Genomic DNA, 18697 nt, shown 5'->3' on the forward strand with positions numbered 1-18697 from the left:
TTAACTGACCCCTGCTATTGTTGGGTTAATAACTTAGTACTCAGAAGCTAGATTGTCTTTATTGAATGAACTGGCAAGGAACAGAAAACAACTCGGGCTGGCACCACTTGGCACAACTGCTGTTGTTCTGTAGGATATGCAGCAAAAATATCTAAGATCTAAGGCGGTTTATTCTTAAACCAATCAGTGAGCTCGAATAGTGCAAGCATAGTTGCAGTTTAATATTTATTTTTTTGTTATTTAATTATATATATTAAATGTTATTATGTTATGACTTAGACATTTTTACATATATGAACAACATTATTTCTTTTAATAGGAATTGGCGGCCCACCTGCAATACCATCAGGCCCACAGGTTGAAAACCACTGGTATAGTTTATCAACTCCAAATCCAAACCAACAAAGTAATTGAAAATGGTTAAATATGTATCATTCCTGTAGCTCAAACTAGAGCATGGAGTTAGCAACGCCAATGTCATAGGTTCGATTCCCAGAGAATGAACTAATGAAATATGAGCGCAATGTTAAGTCGCTTTGGACAACGTTTAACATGGACTTCACTTAATGTTATGATGTAAATTGGCCCTAGATGGCGCTGTTTAACTAACTTATCTTTGCTTCCGCGTTGGTATTCTAAACACATTCAAACGGAATCGTTTTCTTGAAATTCGTGCGTATTTGTGATATTTTTTGTTACTGTATGTGTGTAAAAGTACAGCCTGTCATTTTGTAGTATGAAATTGTTCGGCCGGGAGTCATTGTCATAGCGGGGTCTTGCAAAGTACGATTCATTACATAAAAGACGACACTTCCTCGTTTTCTCTGACCAAAGAACATCGAGCGTCCAGCACATTATTCATCTGCAGCCCATGAACTTCAGTGTTTCTCACGATCTGGGGATCTGCAGCCATGTGGAGCGAGATTTCATTTGGTGAGCAAAAACAGCTCTGACTGTTTGTTCTTTAACACGATAAGCTTACGTAGTAGTTTATGAGTTTATCAGTTCAAATAGAATCTATTTAATAGAATGGTATCTATCTGTATATCTGTCTGTCTATCTATCTAATACTTTTTTCTGTTTATATGGCTATAAACCTTACATTTTGTATTTTAAAACTTTTTTTCGAAGCAAGAAAACAAGCCTTTTGTCAAGCTATATATATATAGAGAGAGAGAGAGAGAGAGGCCAAGCTGGGGGACTTTTTCACCTGTGTGTGTGTGTGTGTGTGTGTGTGTGTGTGTGTATATATATATATATATATATATATATATATATATATATATATATATTTTATAGTCAAATTTGAATTCCATTTTTATATACAACCTGTTTGCTATCTGAATTTAGAATAATTTCTGAATATACAGATAGATAGATAGATAGATAGATAGATAGATAGACATGATGACATGACACATGTCATAGACATGACACAACCATTAACACCTCCTGCAATCCCCCTCTCCATACCTCCTGCTCTTCAAATCTGTGAAGATGATGTGCGCCAGGTCTTCAAGAAAAACAAAAGAAGAAAAGCACCAGGCCCAGATGGCGTTACACTAGCCTGTCTGAAAACCTGTGCTGACCAGCTGGCCCCCATCTTTTCACAGATCTTCAACAGATCTCTGGAGTTGTGTGAAGTACCTTCCTGCTTCAAACGCTCAACCATAATCCCCATTCCAAAGAAACCCAAGATAACAGGACTTAACGACTACAGACCTGTGGCTCTAACGTCTGTCGTCATGAAGTCGTTTGAAAAACTGGTTCTGGCTTATCTGAAGGACATCACTGGACCCTTACTGGACCCCCTGCAGTTTGCGTACCGAGCAAACAGGTCCGTGGATGATGCAATCAACATGGCATTGCACTTCATCCTGCAACATCTGGACAAAACAGGGACTTATGTGAGGATCCTGTTTGTGGACTTTAGTTCGGCTTTCAACACCATCATCCCAACAACCCTCCAGACCAAACTGACCCAGCTCTCTGTTCCTAGCTCTATCTGTCAGTGGATCACCAGCTTTCTGACAGATAGGCAACAGTTAGTGAGACTGGGGAAATTCATGTCAAACAGCTGCTCCACCAACACTGGTGCCCCTCAGGGATGTGTTCTCTCCCCTCTGCTCTTCTCCCTGTACACCAACGACTGCACCTCTAAAGACCCCTCTGTCAGGCTCCTGAAGTTTGCAGACGACACTACAGTCATCGGCCTCATCCAGGACGGTGACGAGTCTGCTTACAGACAGGAGGTTGAGCAGCTGGCTGTCTGGTGCAGTCTTAACAACCTGGAGCTGAACACGCTCAAAACAGTGGAGATGACTGTGGACTTTAGGAGAAACCCCCCTGCACTTTCCCCACTCACCATCATGAACAGCACTGTGACTGCAGTGGAGTCATTCAGATTCCTGGGAACCACCATCTCTCAGGACCTGAAGTGGGACAATCACATTGGCTCCATTGTGAAAAAAGCCCAACAAAGGTTGTACTTCCTTCGCCAGCTGAGGAAGTTTAACCTGCCACAGGAGCTGCTGAAACAGTTCTACTCAGCCGTCATTGAGTCAGTCCTGTGTACTTCAATTACTGTCTGGTTTGGTTCAGCTACAAAATCAGATATCAGAAGACTACAGAGAACTGTTCGGACTGCTGAAAGGATTATTGGTGCTCCCCTGCCCACCCTCCAAGAACTGTACACATCCAGAGTGAGGAAAAGGACTCAGAAAATCACTCTGGATCCCTCACATCCAAGTCACCCCATCTTTGAACTTTTGCCATCTGGCCGGCGCCTCAGAGCCGCAAATACAAGAACAGCAAGGCACAAGAATAGTTTCTTCCCCCAGGCAATCTACCTCATGAACAGTTAAATGTTTCCCACTTAAACTTATGCAAAAATGTGCAATATCCTTATATTTATTTGTTACCCCTCCATCCTAGAACATTCCTGCATCTCACTCAATCCTATTCCATTATCATTTATAGCACAATTGTTTATACACCTATTTATTGTGCCAATTTGTAAATCTCCTGTAAAGGTTTTTTTTGTCTGTGTGTTGTCTCTGTTTACTGGAAGCTTATGTCACTAAAACAAATTCCTTGTATGCGCAAGCATACTTGGCAATAAAGCTCTTTCTGATTCTGATTCTGATGTAATGAAGTACTTCTTCAATAAATCTTATCATTTCTTTTTTCCACAGATGTGCAGCAAACGCAGAAGGAGACTTTGAGAAACTCCGTTCTGAACTCAACTCTGCCCAATTCTCTTTTGGGAGGTCAGCCTGTGGGAGAGGTGATCCAGAAAGGCCACTACACGGCCCTCTCAGTGTCTGCGTATGAGGGCGACCGCGCAAGGGCTAAGAGAGGAGGTCTGGAAGCTTTAGAGGATGTCATATCTCGAGAGTTTTCTCCTGGATCTGAAGGCCGTAGGCTGCTTCTTTATGGCGGTGTTGGAATGGGTAAGACTACAGCGGTAGAAAAGGTAATTTGGGATTGGACGACAGGTACACGCCTGCAACATTACGCCCTCGTCATGCGAGTGCCGGTTTGGGAGCTGGCCGCTCTTGGAGGGAAAGCAGAGAGTTTGCAGAACATGTTGGGCTGCATACACACTCACATTTCCACAGAGACTCTCGCCATCGCTCTACAGAGGCCTCAGTCTCTGCTTCTTGTGCTTGATGGATTGGAGCGATTGCAGAACCTTCTATGCAGTCCATTGTCCTCATCTAGTCTTATATGTGATGTAGAACAAGAAGCGTCCGGCTCCGTCTTGCTGTGCAGTCTACTTCATGGATCTCTGCTGTCTGAGGCTTCATTGCTGATCACCTCCCGAGGGCCAGTCGAGTCTTTGAGATGTTTTGAGGTGGTCGGGTTCTCCCAGACCCAGAGGAGAACTTTCTTCCAGCAGTTCTTTGACGACAGAGGCCAAGCAGAGATACTTTTTCACCAATCTGAGCAGGCACTGGGAGTGTATGAGCAGTGTTTTCGTCCGGCCTTCTGCTGGACGCTTTGCAATGTGTTTAAAACTCAGTTCGAGAATAAAAAAAACCCACCTGAGACTCTTACTCACTTGCTCAGCATTATCACACACATGCTCCTGCAGGAACAGAAGATGCATGCAGAAAAAAACAGAGCGCTTGTGTCTAGTTTGGGAAAATGTACTAATCCGGTTTGCTCCTACAGCGATGTCACATCCTGCGGCCTGCTTTCTTTTCTACTCTACCCCATGCTTTCATCTTTTTTGTGCATCAATGGTGATGTCACTCACCCTGATACCACATTCTCCTTCCTGTCTCCAGTGATGCATGAGTTCTTATTGGCCACGTCCTTTTATCTCGACCAATCCGTGCAGGAGATCTCAGACGATCGCTCAGATTTGTACTACACATTTTTAGCGGGACTGTCGGACTCAATCCAGCGTAAACCAATTGAAGACGCCGTGGGAAAGTTTGATGAAAGTCGAATATCGATGTTCTCTCAGTGGTTGATGGGAAATGTTTCTAGGGTGTTGCCAGATGGTGATGCAACAAAGCACTTTCGTGTTTTTCAGCTTCTGCAACATGCACGTAACTCATCTCTGGTCAAAGAAAGCATTAGTAAGACCAAGTGGAGGCATGTTTGTTACAGCTCCATGCAGGAGCCTGACTGTGCTGCGCTGTCATATGTAGTGAGTAGTTTGGGAGAGATGGAGCATATGAACCTGTACAGAGCAGAAATAACAGATGAACAGGTCGAGAGGCTTATACCAGCGTTACGGCTGTCGAAAAGCATTGGGTGAGTCTGAGATTTTAGATGTGCACGTGGCACTACTTTTATTGGTTTAATCACTCCTGACTGCCTCACAGTCAACTTATGGAACTTACACTAAATTATCAAAGTTTCCAACTTAATATATTTGAGGAAACGGTGATAACTGTGACTTTTTTTTTTCAGGATTCTTTGATGAATAAAGTTCAACCGAGCAACATTTACTTGAAATATAAACTATGTAACTAGTGCTATCAAACGATTAATCGTGATTAATCACATCCAAAATAAAAGTTTTTGTACTGTGTATATATTTATTATGCATATATAATATTTTGAAAATATTTGCATGTATATGCATTTATATATTTATATTCTTATATTTTATATTATATATAAATATATTTAATATATAAACAACATTTTTCTTAAATATATACATACATGTGTTTGTATTTATATATACTTAATAAATATACACCATATGCGCACACATATTATGTAAACAAAAACTTTTATTTTGGATGCGATTAATCATCTGAACAGCATTTGTAATATTTACATGTCTCTAACGTGTCTTTAGTGTCGCTTTTGATGTTGATGTTTTTAAAAAATATATATTTTTCTCCATACAGTTTAAGTCAGTGGGGTCTTATGTGCCATTTATCTTGTCAGTCTGTCACAGAGTCGTCTCAGTTTGAATGCCATCACAAACCTGTCAACAGCGCTGGCTGAGGGACGGATGATAAAGCTGGATCTTTCATACTCCAAACTAGAAAAAGAGTCAGTCAAAACTCTCTGTGATGCACTCAGGCGCTCCACGCTGGAGTTGCTCAAGTAAGAGTATTTTTTTTTATGCATGTGCCTTTATTAGACAGGACAGCATCATACTGGGAATGAGACTCAAAGCTGTGTCTCTTATGTGGCTGAGCCACAGTAATGTACTTTTTTGATACACTGGATGAAATAATTTTTAAGGTGACCATACTTCCTCTTTTTCCCAGACATGTCCTTGCCTTAGATTTCTAAATTGTCAAAAATGTCCAGGTTTTGGCTTTGTTTTTCTATTGACGCGCTCTCTACAGTCCTCATACATTATATGTACTGTTCGTTATAGATCCCGCTTTCTTGCAAGCCACTGTTGGTCTATTATACACAGTGCTTGCATGCTATTTACTTTTCAGTCAGCAAGTATGAAAATAGTAGGTAAACAAAGTCAAAATGTATGAATCCTGGCTAAGGAAATAAAGGACGTATGAGTACTTGCTTTTGCTCGAACACTTACCTGAAGTATGTCATGACTTTGTTCAGCTTGTGTGGATGCTCATTGACTACAGCTGATTGTGAAGCTCTGGCTCAGATGCTCTCTGGAGGCTCGCGGCTACATGTGCTCAATCTGTTTGGGAATAATCTGGAGGATCAAGGCCTTATTCACCTCAGCAGTGCCCTGGAAAACTGCAGACTACAGGAAATCAAGTACACTTGCACTATTCATATATCAGTCAGTCTTTTTGGAAGCAGAAATGAAAGCCATGTGGTATGTTAACTGCTGTTTTGTTGTATTCTACAGTCTGGATCTATGCTCACTGACTGCGGCATCCATGCCTGCGCTGTCTTCAGCTCTGAACAGCGGTTTTTCAGATCTGACGAAGCTATGCCTAAGCCGGAACGAAGTGATGGATGATGGGATGGAGCTGATCTCACAAGTGTTACAGAAAGGCCGCCTCAACACATTGAAGTAATAAACACATACTCTGTTCAGTTGACCAACACATATGCCTAAAAATCACCTTTGAAAGCAAATATCTATTATAGTTTAAAACAACAGTTTTCTATTTTAATATATTTTTTTAAAACTGTGATCAAAGCTGAATTTTCAGCATCATTCTTCCAGTCGTCAGTGTCACACGATTCTTCAGAAATCATTCTGATATACTGATTTGCTGCTTAAAAACATTTTTTTTATTAGTATTAATGTTGAAAACAGTTTGGTTAATATTGTTGCAGAAACCACGCGTGTATGATGAAAAGAAAATATTTCTTTAAAATAGAAATCTTTTGTGACATTATAAATGTCTTTACTGTCACTTTTGAATCAATTTAATGCATCCTTGCTGAATAAAACTATTAATTGCTTTCAAAACACAACTAAATTAAATAAGTTTGAGATGGTTGCAGTTGTCTACAAAATTCAGGTAAACTGCCCTTATTTGAATCTACTAATAGCCATCTGTGTAAATCCTCTTTATTGAAATACTGATAAGATATGGGATTTTGTATGACTGATCATGTGTGTTTTTTATGTATTTTTGATATAACTACAGTGTGTCTAGCTGTGAGCTGACTAGCTCCTGCTGCTCTTCTCTAGCAGCTGCCCTCCGATCAGAAAACTGCCGTCTGACTGAGCTGGATCTGTCCGTAAACGATCTCGGCCAATCAGGAGCGATGCAGATATGTGAAGCACTGATGACTCCTAAATGCTCACTGGAGATACTGGAGTATGTGTGCACATGAGCTGTTAGCTGTTTAAACACCTTTATGTTGATCATGTGGGGTGGGCAGAGTTGATGCATGTTAGTTTATGATATTATTGGTCAATATTGTTTTTCCTTGCTTGGATCAGTAGAAAATACTCTAAAATGTGGAATGGCTAGGATTGTTTTTTGTTGGAAGAAATCAATATAATGCATCCTTGCTGAATAGAATATTGATAAAAAAATGTCAGAAAATGTTCAGTTCCTTCTTATGAACTCTATGCTACCTTTCCATCACTTTAGCACTTTTTACATGGCTGAGTTTGGTGGAGGAACTCCTTTTTAGAATCCTTAGTATCCCTCGAGTGAACTCTGGTTTGGGGTTAGTGCCCCATATGAAGTGGCTCCACTTGGTGGCCCCATGTGTGTATTATTTCACTGATTTGTCCCTTAGGATTCAGTGTCTCACACTCGATCTGACACGAGGTTCTGTGTTTGGTAGTTCTTGCTGGTTGATTATGTGAAATCTAAGCAGTGTGTGTGTGTTGTGGTGTAGGATGAGTAGATGTGAGCTGACCGAGGAGGTGTTTCGAGCACTGGGGAGTATTTTGACGTCTGGCGTGTCAAAGCTCGTCAGTCTCTCGGTTGGGCTGAACGATGTTGGCGATACTGCAGCCAAACACATTTGGGAGGCGCTGAGACACAAACACTGCAAACTACAGCACCTGGAGTGAGTAAAATCCTCACACATGATTGACAGAAACAAATTGAAGCGCATCTGATGATTGAATCCTACCTATCTCGTCTTGTTTCTGCAGTCTGGAGATGCTGTCGCTCACAGACGCTTGCGTCGAGGAGTTATGCGAATCTGTTGCTGCCAGCAGCACTTTATCAACTCTCATTCTAAAGAACAACAAAATGACGGACTCCTCCGTACCACGATTGGTCAAATTAATGCTGGACCGTCCTCTAATGACCGAGCTAAAGTAAGTTCAGTCCATAAATGTTATATTTTATATTAATAAAATATATTTTAGTTTTAAACTTATTTATAAATGTATTTTAAATGTTTTCATATTTTTTAAATGTATTTTAATGGCCAAATATACATTAATATCATACAAGTTAAAATATATTTATATAAATATAAAAAAAAAATGATAATGTATATTTTTTGCATTTTTTATTTTCAGTGGAAATACATTTATATTGTCCGAAATATATTTTAAAAGATACATTTGTTATTAACCAAAAACTGTATTTTCAATGTTGTAAATGTGTGAACTTTTGCAGTATATTTTCTATTATGTTTTGACATTTGAACTAAAGCTAAATATATTTTACATTTAAAAATATTTTGCCATATGATTGCACTTGTGTCACATCTCAATATGATGTACTTCATGTGATAACATATTATTTTTCTCATATTTTTTCCAGTCTTAGGTATAATGACTTCAGTGAAGATGTTTTTGAGTTGATGGACACATGCCAAAGTATTGTTTATTAGAGAATCACATTTCAGGTTGGATGACACTTGCATGTTTCCTAGTGTAAAAAAAAGCTATGATTAATGCATATTCTCTACAAAGTGACACTCTCTAGTGCCCTTTTTACAGATAGTTTTATACAGACAAGTATGATTGTCTTTGAATTTGCAACCAAGTATTATAAAGTAATATTTATCTGAAGTAAATATAGCACATTGAGGAGAACATTGTCAGTTTTCATAATAATATTAATAAAAATAGATAAACTGTTAAAAATGTTGATAAAAAAGTGGATTCTTTCTGGTTATGAAGAATAAATTGCTTCATATATACATTCATTTTTATTTTAAACTTAAGTGTTAAATACTTTTTTGGGGCTACTGTAAATCATTCAGACTGTCATGTCTGGTTCTTCACATACTGTACAACCCTCATACTGTTATTTATTTCACAACACTTGTCTGAAATAACTAGACAGCTATAGCTCATAGAAACAGTGATTTATTTCACATTACATATTGAGAACATTCATTTTAGTGTGATTTTCTTAAGAACCGATTCCCTCTGAATGGACGGTAACAGCTTTAGTTGCACTTAAAGAGGAGCGCTCAGTCTGGCATTTGTGGCTTTTCTACAGAATAAAGTGTCTGAAAGTACAGTGCTGCAAGACATATTCATTAGAAATGAGCAGCAGCTAATGTGTCAATCATGTGACCTTGGACACTCTTATTGTAACACACACTCACACCCTGCTGAACAGATCACCATAGATTTGCACGCTACTGCTGTTTGAAATAAGTTTTTTGATTAAGATGAATTATCTATTTAAGGAGTATTCATAACAACAGCAATGTTATTCCGTTCAGCAGGGCTCACATGCATACTGCACACAAACACTCACACATACTCCGTATTGAAGCATTGTTCTTCTTTCACTGTTGTTCTGGATAGTTCTGTAAGCAGTGGATGAACTCAGTAACAGATCTCATACAATGCATTAAAAAGAGGATCTCTGGGGGAGGACAAAATGTTCAGATGTGTGTCTTTTATTTTTTAATGTTTGGCACTAAATGTACAAGAGGTTTAAATCTTATAAATCAAAGTTTGTGTCTTACCCGTCCAGTACTCCTTTGTTTTTAAAGGGTACATAACATACACAGTTTCACCTAATCTCATGTTAATCTTGAGTACCTATAGAGTAGTAATGCATCCTTCATATATCCAAAAAGTCTTTAGTTTTATCATATTTATAAAAGAAAAATACATCTTTCCGATTCTTTCCGGAAGAAGCCAAGCTCCGGGAGGCGTGCCATGAGCGGAGCTGTAATACTGATGTTTCGTGTTGTTTCCATTAACATATATTCACTTATGTGCTGATTTCCAACTAAATACAGAAATCTGATGCAATTGTACTTACATGAATAGGGTCTTTAAGCAAACGATGTGCAAATCCAGCATCGACTTGGGCCTTGTTTATAAAACATTGGTCACTCAAATGACCAGAACACGCAAACGCACTTGCTACACTCCGTTGCTGCCCTGGAAAAACAAACTGCATCCACTGTTCAGTAACGCTGGGTCCTTGGGGAAGCTGAACACGGTAAACTTTCCCTCACATCCAAAAATGCACTTATTTGGAGGCATTCTCGAACAAATCCTACGCAGCGCTACAGACGATTTTCTTTATCTTTAGTAACGTGAATGCCGTCATCTATGACTCCAAACAAAGCCATTATTGTGTTAGGTTGAATTCTTAAATTAAATGCTGAGTTTAAAATTTCAAATATTGAAGACCAAAATTATCTCAGTTTAGTACATGACCAGAACATATCTGCCTTGCAGAGTCATCGCTAGCTATCAGTCTTGTGATCTTAGAAAGCAACTTTCCTCTGTTTCCCACAATGTAAGACTGCTGAGGAAATGGCACTCAGTAAATATTTACATGAGTGTAGGGGACCTTGATGAGCCACATTCCCATCACATCCGGATTGATTTTGCCCTTCATAGTTGGATGGTTTTGGAGGAAAATCTAGTTGGTCAGCACTCTTTTCCAGACTTCTGTATTGTGTGTTAGCTTCCTCTATAATAATTATTTGCTATTACAACAGTTTCTCATGCAAAACAAGAATTTGTTTGTGTGGTTGAATCTTAATATTTATATAAAGAAATAGCACATATATGTAATTGTATAATATATATATATATATATAAACAAGTAATTATTTTTGTTTTATAATACAATATATTACAATGTTTTATCATAAAATTTATTGTATTAACAATTTTATTTATGTATATTTTATTTTTATTATAAACTAAGTTTTCAAGTAAAACTAGTGACTTTATTTTATAATACAATATATTATTTTACGATATGATTTATTATATTAAAATAATTAGTTATAATTTGTATATAATAAAACAATGTTAATATATTCTCTCTATATTTTTTATTTTTATTATATATTTTATGAAAAAAAAAATGTTTCCAAAATATATGATTAGAATTTGAACTTTAATTTATTGAAATAAAAAGTTTCTTATAACATTCATTTCTTTATTTCTTTATTATTTTTTATTATATTAAAATAACAATCTATAATAACTTGTATATAATAAATTATATGATTAAATGACAAAGTTTCTTAGAACATTCCCCGGAAGCTTGTGTCCAGGCAAGGACTTGACATTCTCAAGGTCTGTGTTTATGATCTCTGTGAGCTTTCGTCCATTATGTATATATATATAAGTTATAAAGTGAGATGGGAAGTATAAAGTAGACATGCAAACCTTTCACAAATGGTAATTGTGATACATTGTAATCGTTCTACAAATATGCTTTGTGAAAAATAAAATGTATTTTTTATTTAATCTTTTGACATTTTTGTGAGATTCAGCAACAAATGGAAGTAAAAGATCAACTGATTCATCAGAATACAAATTTAAGAAAGGAACTGAGTGGCTCAAGATTTCAAACTGTCCTTTGAACAATGTAGCTACTCCTCTGTTAAGGAATAAATGGAATTCCAGAACAGTTATCAGGGGTGAAAGGTCAAAGTTCCATGTTAGAAATGATAGGAATTCCTCAATTCAAAAAGAGCTTATGGATTTTTTTTTTTTTTAGGAGAGTCAAAACCCTGGGTGTGATTTTAGGATTATAACTATTCAAAATATTAATTAACTTTTATGTTTTATTTTTTAAGTTTTAGAAAATGTTGAAATTTGTTTTTAGCTTTAATTTATTTTTAGTCATTTTAATACTTTACATTATTGTTAGTTGCCAAGGCAACATTACTCATTTTTTTAATCCAATATTTATTTCTTATTTTATTTCAGAAAATGATTATTAGTAGTTTTAGTCACCAATAGCAACACTGCTTTGCACAACATTACATCTTATGTTATACAGACACACACACAGAAATATTCCAGGACCAATATTAATTTTATGCATGTTTATTCATAAAAAAATCATATTTTTATCACAACGACATGATAAACATCAAAATAATACAGAAATGTATCAGTTTTAATTCATATATTAATACTGTTGCTATTTGACATTCCTTATTTTTTTTAAAATAGTATTTAGATTAATATAGTGTCTAAAATGTAAATCAAACATGAAAAAATATTTTTAAGATACCTTAATCTACGACAAATAACTTTGTTCTATCTGCTAGCATTTGACAAATCATTCTAATGCATCACAGACTTAAAAATACTTCATTTACTGATTAAAAATATCTGACACCCTGTTGCTTTCAGCTTTTCCTCATCTATTCCAGAAATGATTGATCACATGTAATATGTACATGCACAAAGACACACTTACAAACAGACAAACACATCCATGCACATTCAGACGAGCTTGCAAACACACAGACACACACAGCAACGGCACACAACTTTAACTGACACAGACATGCACACACATCCCAGCTCCTGAAACAAACATGACACAGCAGACAGAAGCCTGGGAGAGCTCACATGCACCCCTGGGAATTTCTAGGGTTAGTCTCTCTCTGATCTGACATGGGCCCATGATATCATGCTCATATCATATAGCACCCACAGGCCTTTAAGAAACAGCTCACCCAAAAATGAAAATTAGTTGAAAATGTACTCACCGTCAGGCCATCCAAGATGTATGAGTTTGTTTTTCACAGGAACAGATTTATGAAATTTAGCATTTAGCATCACTTGCTGACCAATGGATCCTCTGCAGTGAATGGGTGCCGTCAGAATGAGAGTCCAAACAGCTAATAAAAACATCACAATAATCCACAAGTCCATAGTCCAAAATAATGTTTTGGCTTGGAATCAGGGTTTGATCCGTGCATATTTCTCTACTGATTCAGACAACACAACTTTTTCCCTGGAGAAAGCAAAATTACGGATAGAGGACTTTTAGCCAAAAGAAACAGTTTGATTTTAAAGGTCTTAATGATGGATTTGTTTTATTACAAATATGCAGCTTTTCACTTCACTTCACTGTTTGAACTCTCGTTCTGACGGCACCCATTGACTACAGATGGAATGCTACATTTCTTCAAATCTGTTCTAATGAAGAAACAAATCTACATCTTGGATGGCCTGAAGGTGAGATACATTTTCAGCAAATTTTCTTTTTAGGGTGAGCTCTTCCTTTCAGAGTGGTGTTCTCTCGTACACTGCCTTGTGCAACGAATCGCTTGTCACAATGCATTTACAGCCATATTATAGCCATTAAGATGCACAGAATTAATAAAATATGACACATACAGTAACCCCTCAAGCTAGCAGATGCAATTCTGACGTAAAAGGCCAGGCAGACAATGATCAAACAATTTAATTAATATCAAACCTTTTTGACATTCCTGCCTTATAAATCAAAAGAAGTTTTCAGAAAAGCACAAAACATTTCTGGAAATATCCTCAAAAATCGCATAGGCATAAGAAAGAGAGTACAACCACAAGATGCCAGAACAATCTGAAGAAAACACAACCATGCTGGTGTTGTGAAGCCATCTGCGAAAATGTAGAACATAATCTGGATACGACTGGCAGGCAAACAGCTGGAACTTCTGCAGGAATGTTAATGAAATTTACTGACGTGACATTTAACGTCATCCAGGCCGAGTACAGTGCCGTGATCAGTGTTGTTGTTGTTGTGATGTTTCTTGTTGGAGCAGCGGCACAACCTGTATTTCATTACCTAGACAGACAAAAAGGAAGACAAAAAGATGCTGTAATATTGTATTTGAAGGGCTAGTTCTCTCCAAAATGAAAATTATTTAAATCTTCAGTCTTTTGCTCACCAAAGCTGCATTTATTTGATCTAAAATACTGTAAAAACACTAATGTTTTTGAAATATTATTTAAATTTAAAATAACAGTTTTTTGTTTTAATATATTTTAAAATATAATTTATTTCTGTGATGCAAAGCTGAATTTTCAGCATCATTACTCCAGTCTTAAGTGTCACATGATCCTTCAGAAATCAATCTAATATACTGATTTGAATGGCAGTGTATTTAAGCATGGCATGTTATAATAGGTTATGTAGCAAGATATTTTTAGTGAATAAAAATACTACAGAATAATATTCTTCTACAGAAGAAAGAATGTCATGTGGGTTTGGGTCATGAGGTTGACAGAATTTTCATTTGTGGTTTAAATATTCCTTTAGTAAAAATGTCACCACACAAAACCCAGCAGAAATGTTTATGACAGGACAAACACAGCCATACAGATATGTTCTAACTCTTACCTCATAAAGGTAGTCAAAAAGCTCCAAAATCGTAAGAATGCTGGCTCCAATGAACAGCCCCATCTGTCCTCCGATATCACCTACAAACACACAAACACACAGACTGAACATTTACATTTCTTGAAGAAAACCTGAGATGTGCAAAACGCATTGCCACAATTTTAGGGTGTTGCTATACATTCACTAAGATGTTTTGGCTAATTTCTAGGTGGCTTCTTATCCAAGTGTGTGATATTCTCTCTTTGGTTTTGAAATAAATTAATACTTTTATGCAGCAAGGATGCATTAAATTAATCAAAGTGACAGTAAAGACATTTATAATGTAATAAACGCTGTTCTTTCTATTCATAAAAAAATCCTGAAAAATTGTGTCAGTTTCCAAATCAGCATATTAGAATGATTTCTGAAGGATCATGTGACACTGAAGACTGGAGTATTGATGCTGAAATTTCAGCTTTAAATAAATACATTTCAGCTTTTATTAAATTAAATTAAATTAAATAATTTACCATTTTAAATTGTGTTCCTGTAGCTCAATTGGTAGAGCACTGCATTATCAAATGCAAGGTTGGGGGTTCGATTCCCCGGGAAAACATGATAGGTAACAATTGATAGCCTGAATGCACTGTAAGTCGCTTTGGATAAAAGCGTCTGCTAAATGCATTAATTTAATTTAATTTAATTTAATTTAATTTAATTTAATTTAATTTAATTTAATTTAATTTAATTTAATTTAATTATATTCAAATAAAAACAGTTATTTGAAATTACAATAGTATTTTCTGTACAATATACTGTATATATAGTGTTTACTTACCCAACAGACCGGCCACCTCATAGGCTTTCTTCTGCTCAATGGTTTCATAGTTCAGAGCCTCAAAGAACACGTCCAGCACTAGAACATTCTCCCTGACAGCACACACAACATGGTTTAGCATGCTTTCGGCAATCCAGTTTGGCAGATTATCAATTAAAATGCTAAAGTGACACATTATCCAACACTTTTGTCTTTTTTAAAATACACAGCACACTGTAGTACTGGTATCTACACAGTTAATCAATTAAGGGTGCAGTATGTAATACTTGATGCTCATGTGAGTTGCCAGATCAAGGACACACAACAGGAAAAAGTGATAAACTGATAATGGAAATCAACAAGCTTTAAACTGTGATTTATTGCAGTTTTGATATGCCTCTGGTAACAGAGCATTTTAGATGGGTGCTGAGGCTTTTTAGGTCGGGCAGACCCTGCGATCTCTGATCCAGTTTGAGCGTTAAGTTGCTCATTTCCATGGCTGCAATACGTTATTCTTTTCTGCCAACTGGCAACCGGGGCCATTGAAATCCTATTGGGTGAATTGGCAATGAGCAGAATCACACCGACTAAAACAAAAACAGACATTCCGACACAGAACACACATTTCAGAGTGAAATAACTGGCTGTAGCATTGTGTTTCAGAACAATAAGTATGTGAACTAGTTCTAAACTCAAATTATCTGTAAACATGGCATTTTTATGTTTTAGTACAGTCAAAAATTACATACAGCACCTTTAAGAAATGTTCGAAACAGTCATTGTGATGGAAAACTGTATTTCGCAAGGTAACAAAGCACACTCACGTTATGTATTTCTCAGATTTGCTGTACTTCTTTGCGAGATATTTGACTGATGCTTTGCTGGGGATCTTCACGAAGGACATCTCTTTACTGTAGCGCGTGATGTTGCACGGAGTCTCACATGAGCAGTAGTCACTGTCCCTCTCCACCAGGAAATCTGTGCAACCAGAACAAGGTAAATTATAGGACCGTAAACATTAAAATCATGGCTCATCTGAAGGATAAACTGTGTTTCTGACACTGATTCATGAAGTTACTTACCTAGTGCTGGATGTGCACATTCTTTATATAGCACAGGATTGCAGTACTGCGCATCACCTGCAGGGACAGTACATGTCTAAGTATAGTTTGCTCAAAAATAAATTCTGTCATCATTTTCTTAATTTTCAAAATGATTGCCTTTTCTCAAAAGGTGACTATTAAAACCAGTTTATTTTCATTGAAATAAAGCTGAAATAAAAATAAATGCTGGATGAAAAGTGGAAACATAGCAACTAATTGAAATAAATACATTCAAGTATAATAGATAGATAGATAGATAGATAGATAGATAGATAGATAGATAGATAGATAGATAGATAGATAGATAGATAGATAGATAGATAGATAGATAGATAGATAGATAGATAGATAGATATTAACAAACAAGACCTTGTTGTAAAGTGTGACCAAAAAAACTAATAAAAATAACAAAAGCACATAAAAGATTACTAAAATAAATCATAAGATCAAAATTTTCTTAACACACAGTCCTTCTCAATTCATAATACGTATTAAAAACCTCAAGCACTTCTTGTGCATCATAACAGAGTCCTTAAATTGCCTCGAGTTAAAATCCCACACTGTATATGTTAATTTAGCCTTCTGTAATCAACTAAATTAGATTTCAGTGCCAGTGGCAGTTTAACAGGAGCAGGTTTAATATTAGGTTTCACTCGCTTGATCAACTTGACCTCAACGCAGTTGTGAATTCTGCTTTTTTTAGAGGCACTGCTAGTATGTTATAAAGACTTTAGGGGTCAGTTTGAAGCATTTATGACAATTTACTGTCCCACTATATAAACACTTCAAACACTAAAATTGAACTTTGTCATTTTGTCAAGTGAAATAAGAAAAAGAGAAGGACATAGACTTTTTTTCTTGTATTAGATTTTATACTTTGTATTAATTAATACATTTAATTTTTATGTTTCCCATTTTTATTAAATTTTTGTTTGAAACATTTTATGTGCTTTCTGTGTTGTAATTTTTATAAACTTTTTTAAGTATATTTCTATAGATTGTTTTATATAGCTTTTGTAATTTCAGTTTTAGTGTTTGTAATTTTAGTACTCTCAAACTATTTCACGGACCTGATGGACTCTTCTGAAGCGAATCATTACAGTTACTGCAATATTAGAGTAAAGTGCTGTAAATGTAATGCTGGAATCATTGCAGTGGCTCACCAGGCATATGCACCATGCGGCAGTTGCAGTTTTCCACCAGGTAGCGCGTCTCACAGTCCGTTCGACAGGCGCTGGTGCTGTACACTTTAAAGTAGTCTGAGCTCGGCGGGGTTGACTTGCAGCTGCCCCATGGAGCAGGAAGATACACCAGCTGAAAAAGAAATAGTACTAGAGTAAAGAAACTACAAACACAAATATATAAAGCATGTATTAATGTGACACTCACTCGCTGCTCTTGGCAAGAAACGAACGTCTGGAATCCTGGTGCGACTCCGAAACCTAACTGATCTATAAACGCAGGCTCATCCTGACTGTGAATCTGAACTTTGATTCCCGCCTCAAACGACGAGTCCTCTGTGAGAGAAAACCAGAGTGTGAGAGGAAGGATATACAGTAGGAGTAGTGTGCACCTGGGGTTTTCCTCACCTGTCTCTCCCCACACAGGTAAATATTCGTCCTGCTGAATGTCCAACATGATCTCCAGGCCGTTTCCCATTCCTCCCTTCACGCTGATCAGCGGCGCGCCGGTGTTACCCGAGTTAAAGGTGTAACACTTCCCGTAACGCGTGAACACCTGAAAACACACCAAAGAAAACTAATGTAAACCTTTTATAATAATGTTTTGTTTCTAATTGTGTTGTTTATTTCTACTGGGCCAGGGCTAGATTGTTCATTTGGTGTTACTTCTCACACAAAAAAATATTTTATTTGAAGATAATGCGAGAGATGCTTGCATGTGGAAAAGTCAGCTTAGTTTATGAGGAACACTACCTCTACCTCAACAGATGGTTCATCTATCACTGTAACTAAAATATAGATACATTTTATTTAATATATTTGGTAGCTATTTTTATATTGACGTTTGAGGTCGGTGAGTCTCTTTTGCTCATGAAGGCTGTATTGATTTTACCAAAAATACAGTAAAAATATGCAATATTTTGAAATATTATTACAAATTAAAATAACTGTTTTCTATTTGAATATATTTTAAAATGTAATTTATTCCTGTGATGCAAAGCTGAATTTTCAGCATCATTACTACAGACTTCAGTGTCACATGATCCTTCAAAAATCATTTGATGCTTAATAAACATTTTTATTGTTATCAATGTTGAAAACATAGACGTGGCTCAACATTTCAGTTTGTGGTTTAGCAACCCCACCAAAAAAGTTGAGCTG

The 18697-nt window shown here is 36.6% G+C and overlaps 2 protein-coding genes across 2 annotated transcripts in view; one reads left to right on the top strand and one right to left on the bottom strand.

Annotated features, from left to right (window-relative positions):
• Window positions 1-695: 695 nt before the first annotated feature.
• Window positions 696-9818, top strand: si:ch73-233m11.2 (NACHT, LRR and PYD domains-containing protein 12). Its single transcript, XM_059523317.1, has 9 exons — window positions 696-933; window positions 3195-4767; window positions 5416-5577; window positions 6052-6216; window positions 6311-6478; window positions 7065-7238; window positions 7771-7944; window positions 8033-8200; window positions 8655-9818. The coding sequence occupies exons 1-9, from the start codon at window positions 912-914 to the stop codon at window positions 8722-8724; spliced, it is 2676 nt and encodes an 891-aa protein (XP_059379300.1). The 5' UTR covers window positions 696-911; the 3' UTR covers window positions 8725-9818.
• A 3181-nt stretch (window positions 9819-12999) lies between these two features.
• asic1a (acid-sensing (proton-gated) ion channel 1a) overlaps window positions 13000-18697 on the bottom strand; it is a 36016-nt gene continuing 30318 nt past the window's right edge. The window contains exons 4-11 of the mRNA XM_059523318.1: window positions 17945-18092; window positions 17745-17872; window positions 17519-17669; window positions 16335-16391; window positions 16077-16230; window positions 15274-15365; window positions 14457-14536; window positions 13000-13901 (exon numbers count right to left, since the gene is read on the bottom strand). Coding sequence (XP_059379301.1) covers window positions 13782-13901; window positions 14457-14536; window positions 15274-15365; window positions 16077-16230; window positions 16335-16391; window positions 17519-17669; window positions 17745-17872; window positions 17945-18092 — 930 coding nt within the window. The 3' untranslated portion in view covers window positions 13000-13781. The remainder of the gene's footprint in view (window positions 13902-14456; window positions 14537-15273; window positions 15366-16076; window positions 16231-16334; window positions 16392-17518; window positions 17670-17744; window positions 17873-17944; window positions 18093-18697) is intronic.

This window comes from Carassius carassius, chromosome 34 (genome assembly GCF_963082965.1).
Source record: "Carassius carassius chromosome 34, fCarCar2.1, whole genome shotgun sequence".
Lineage (NCBI taxonomy): Eukaryota > Metazoa > Chordata > Actinopteri > Cypriniformes > Cyprinidae > Carassius > Carassius carassius.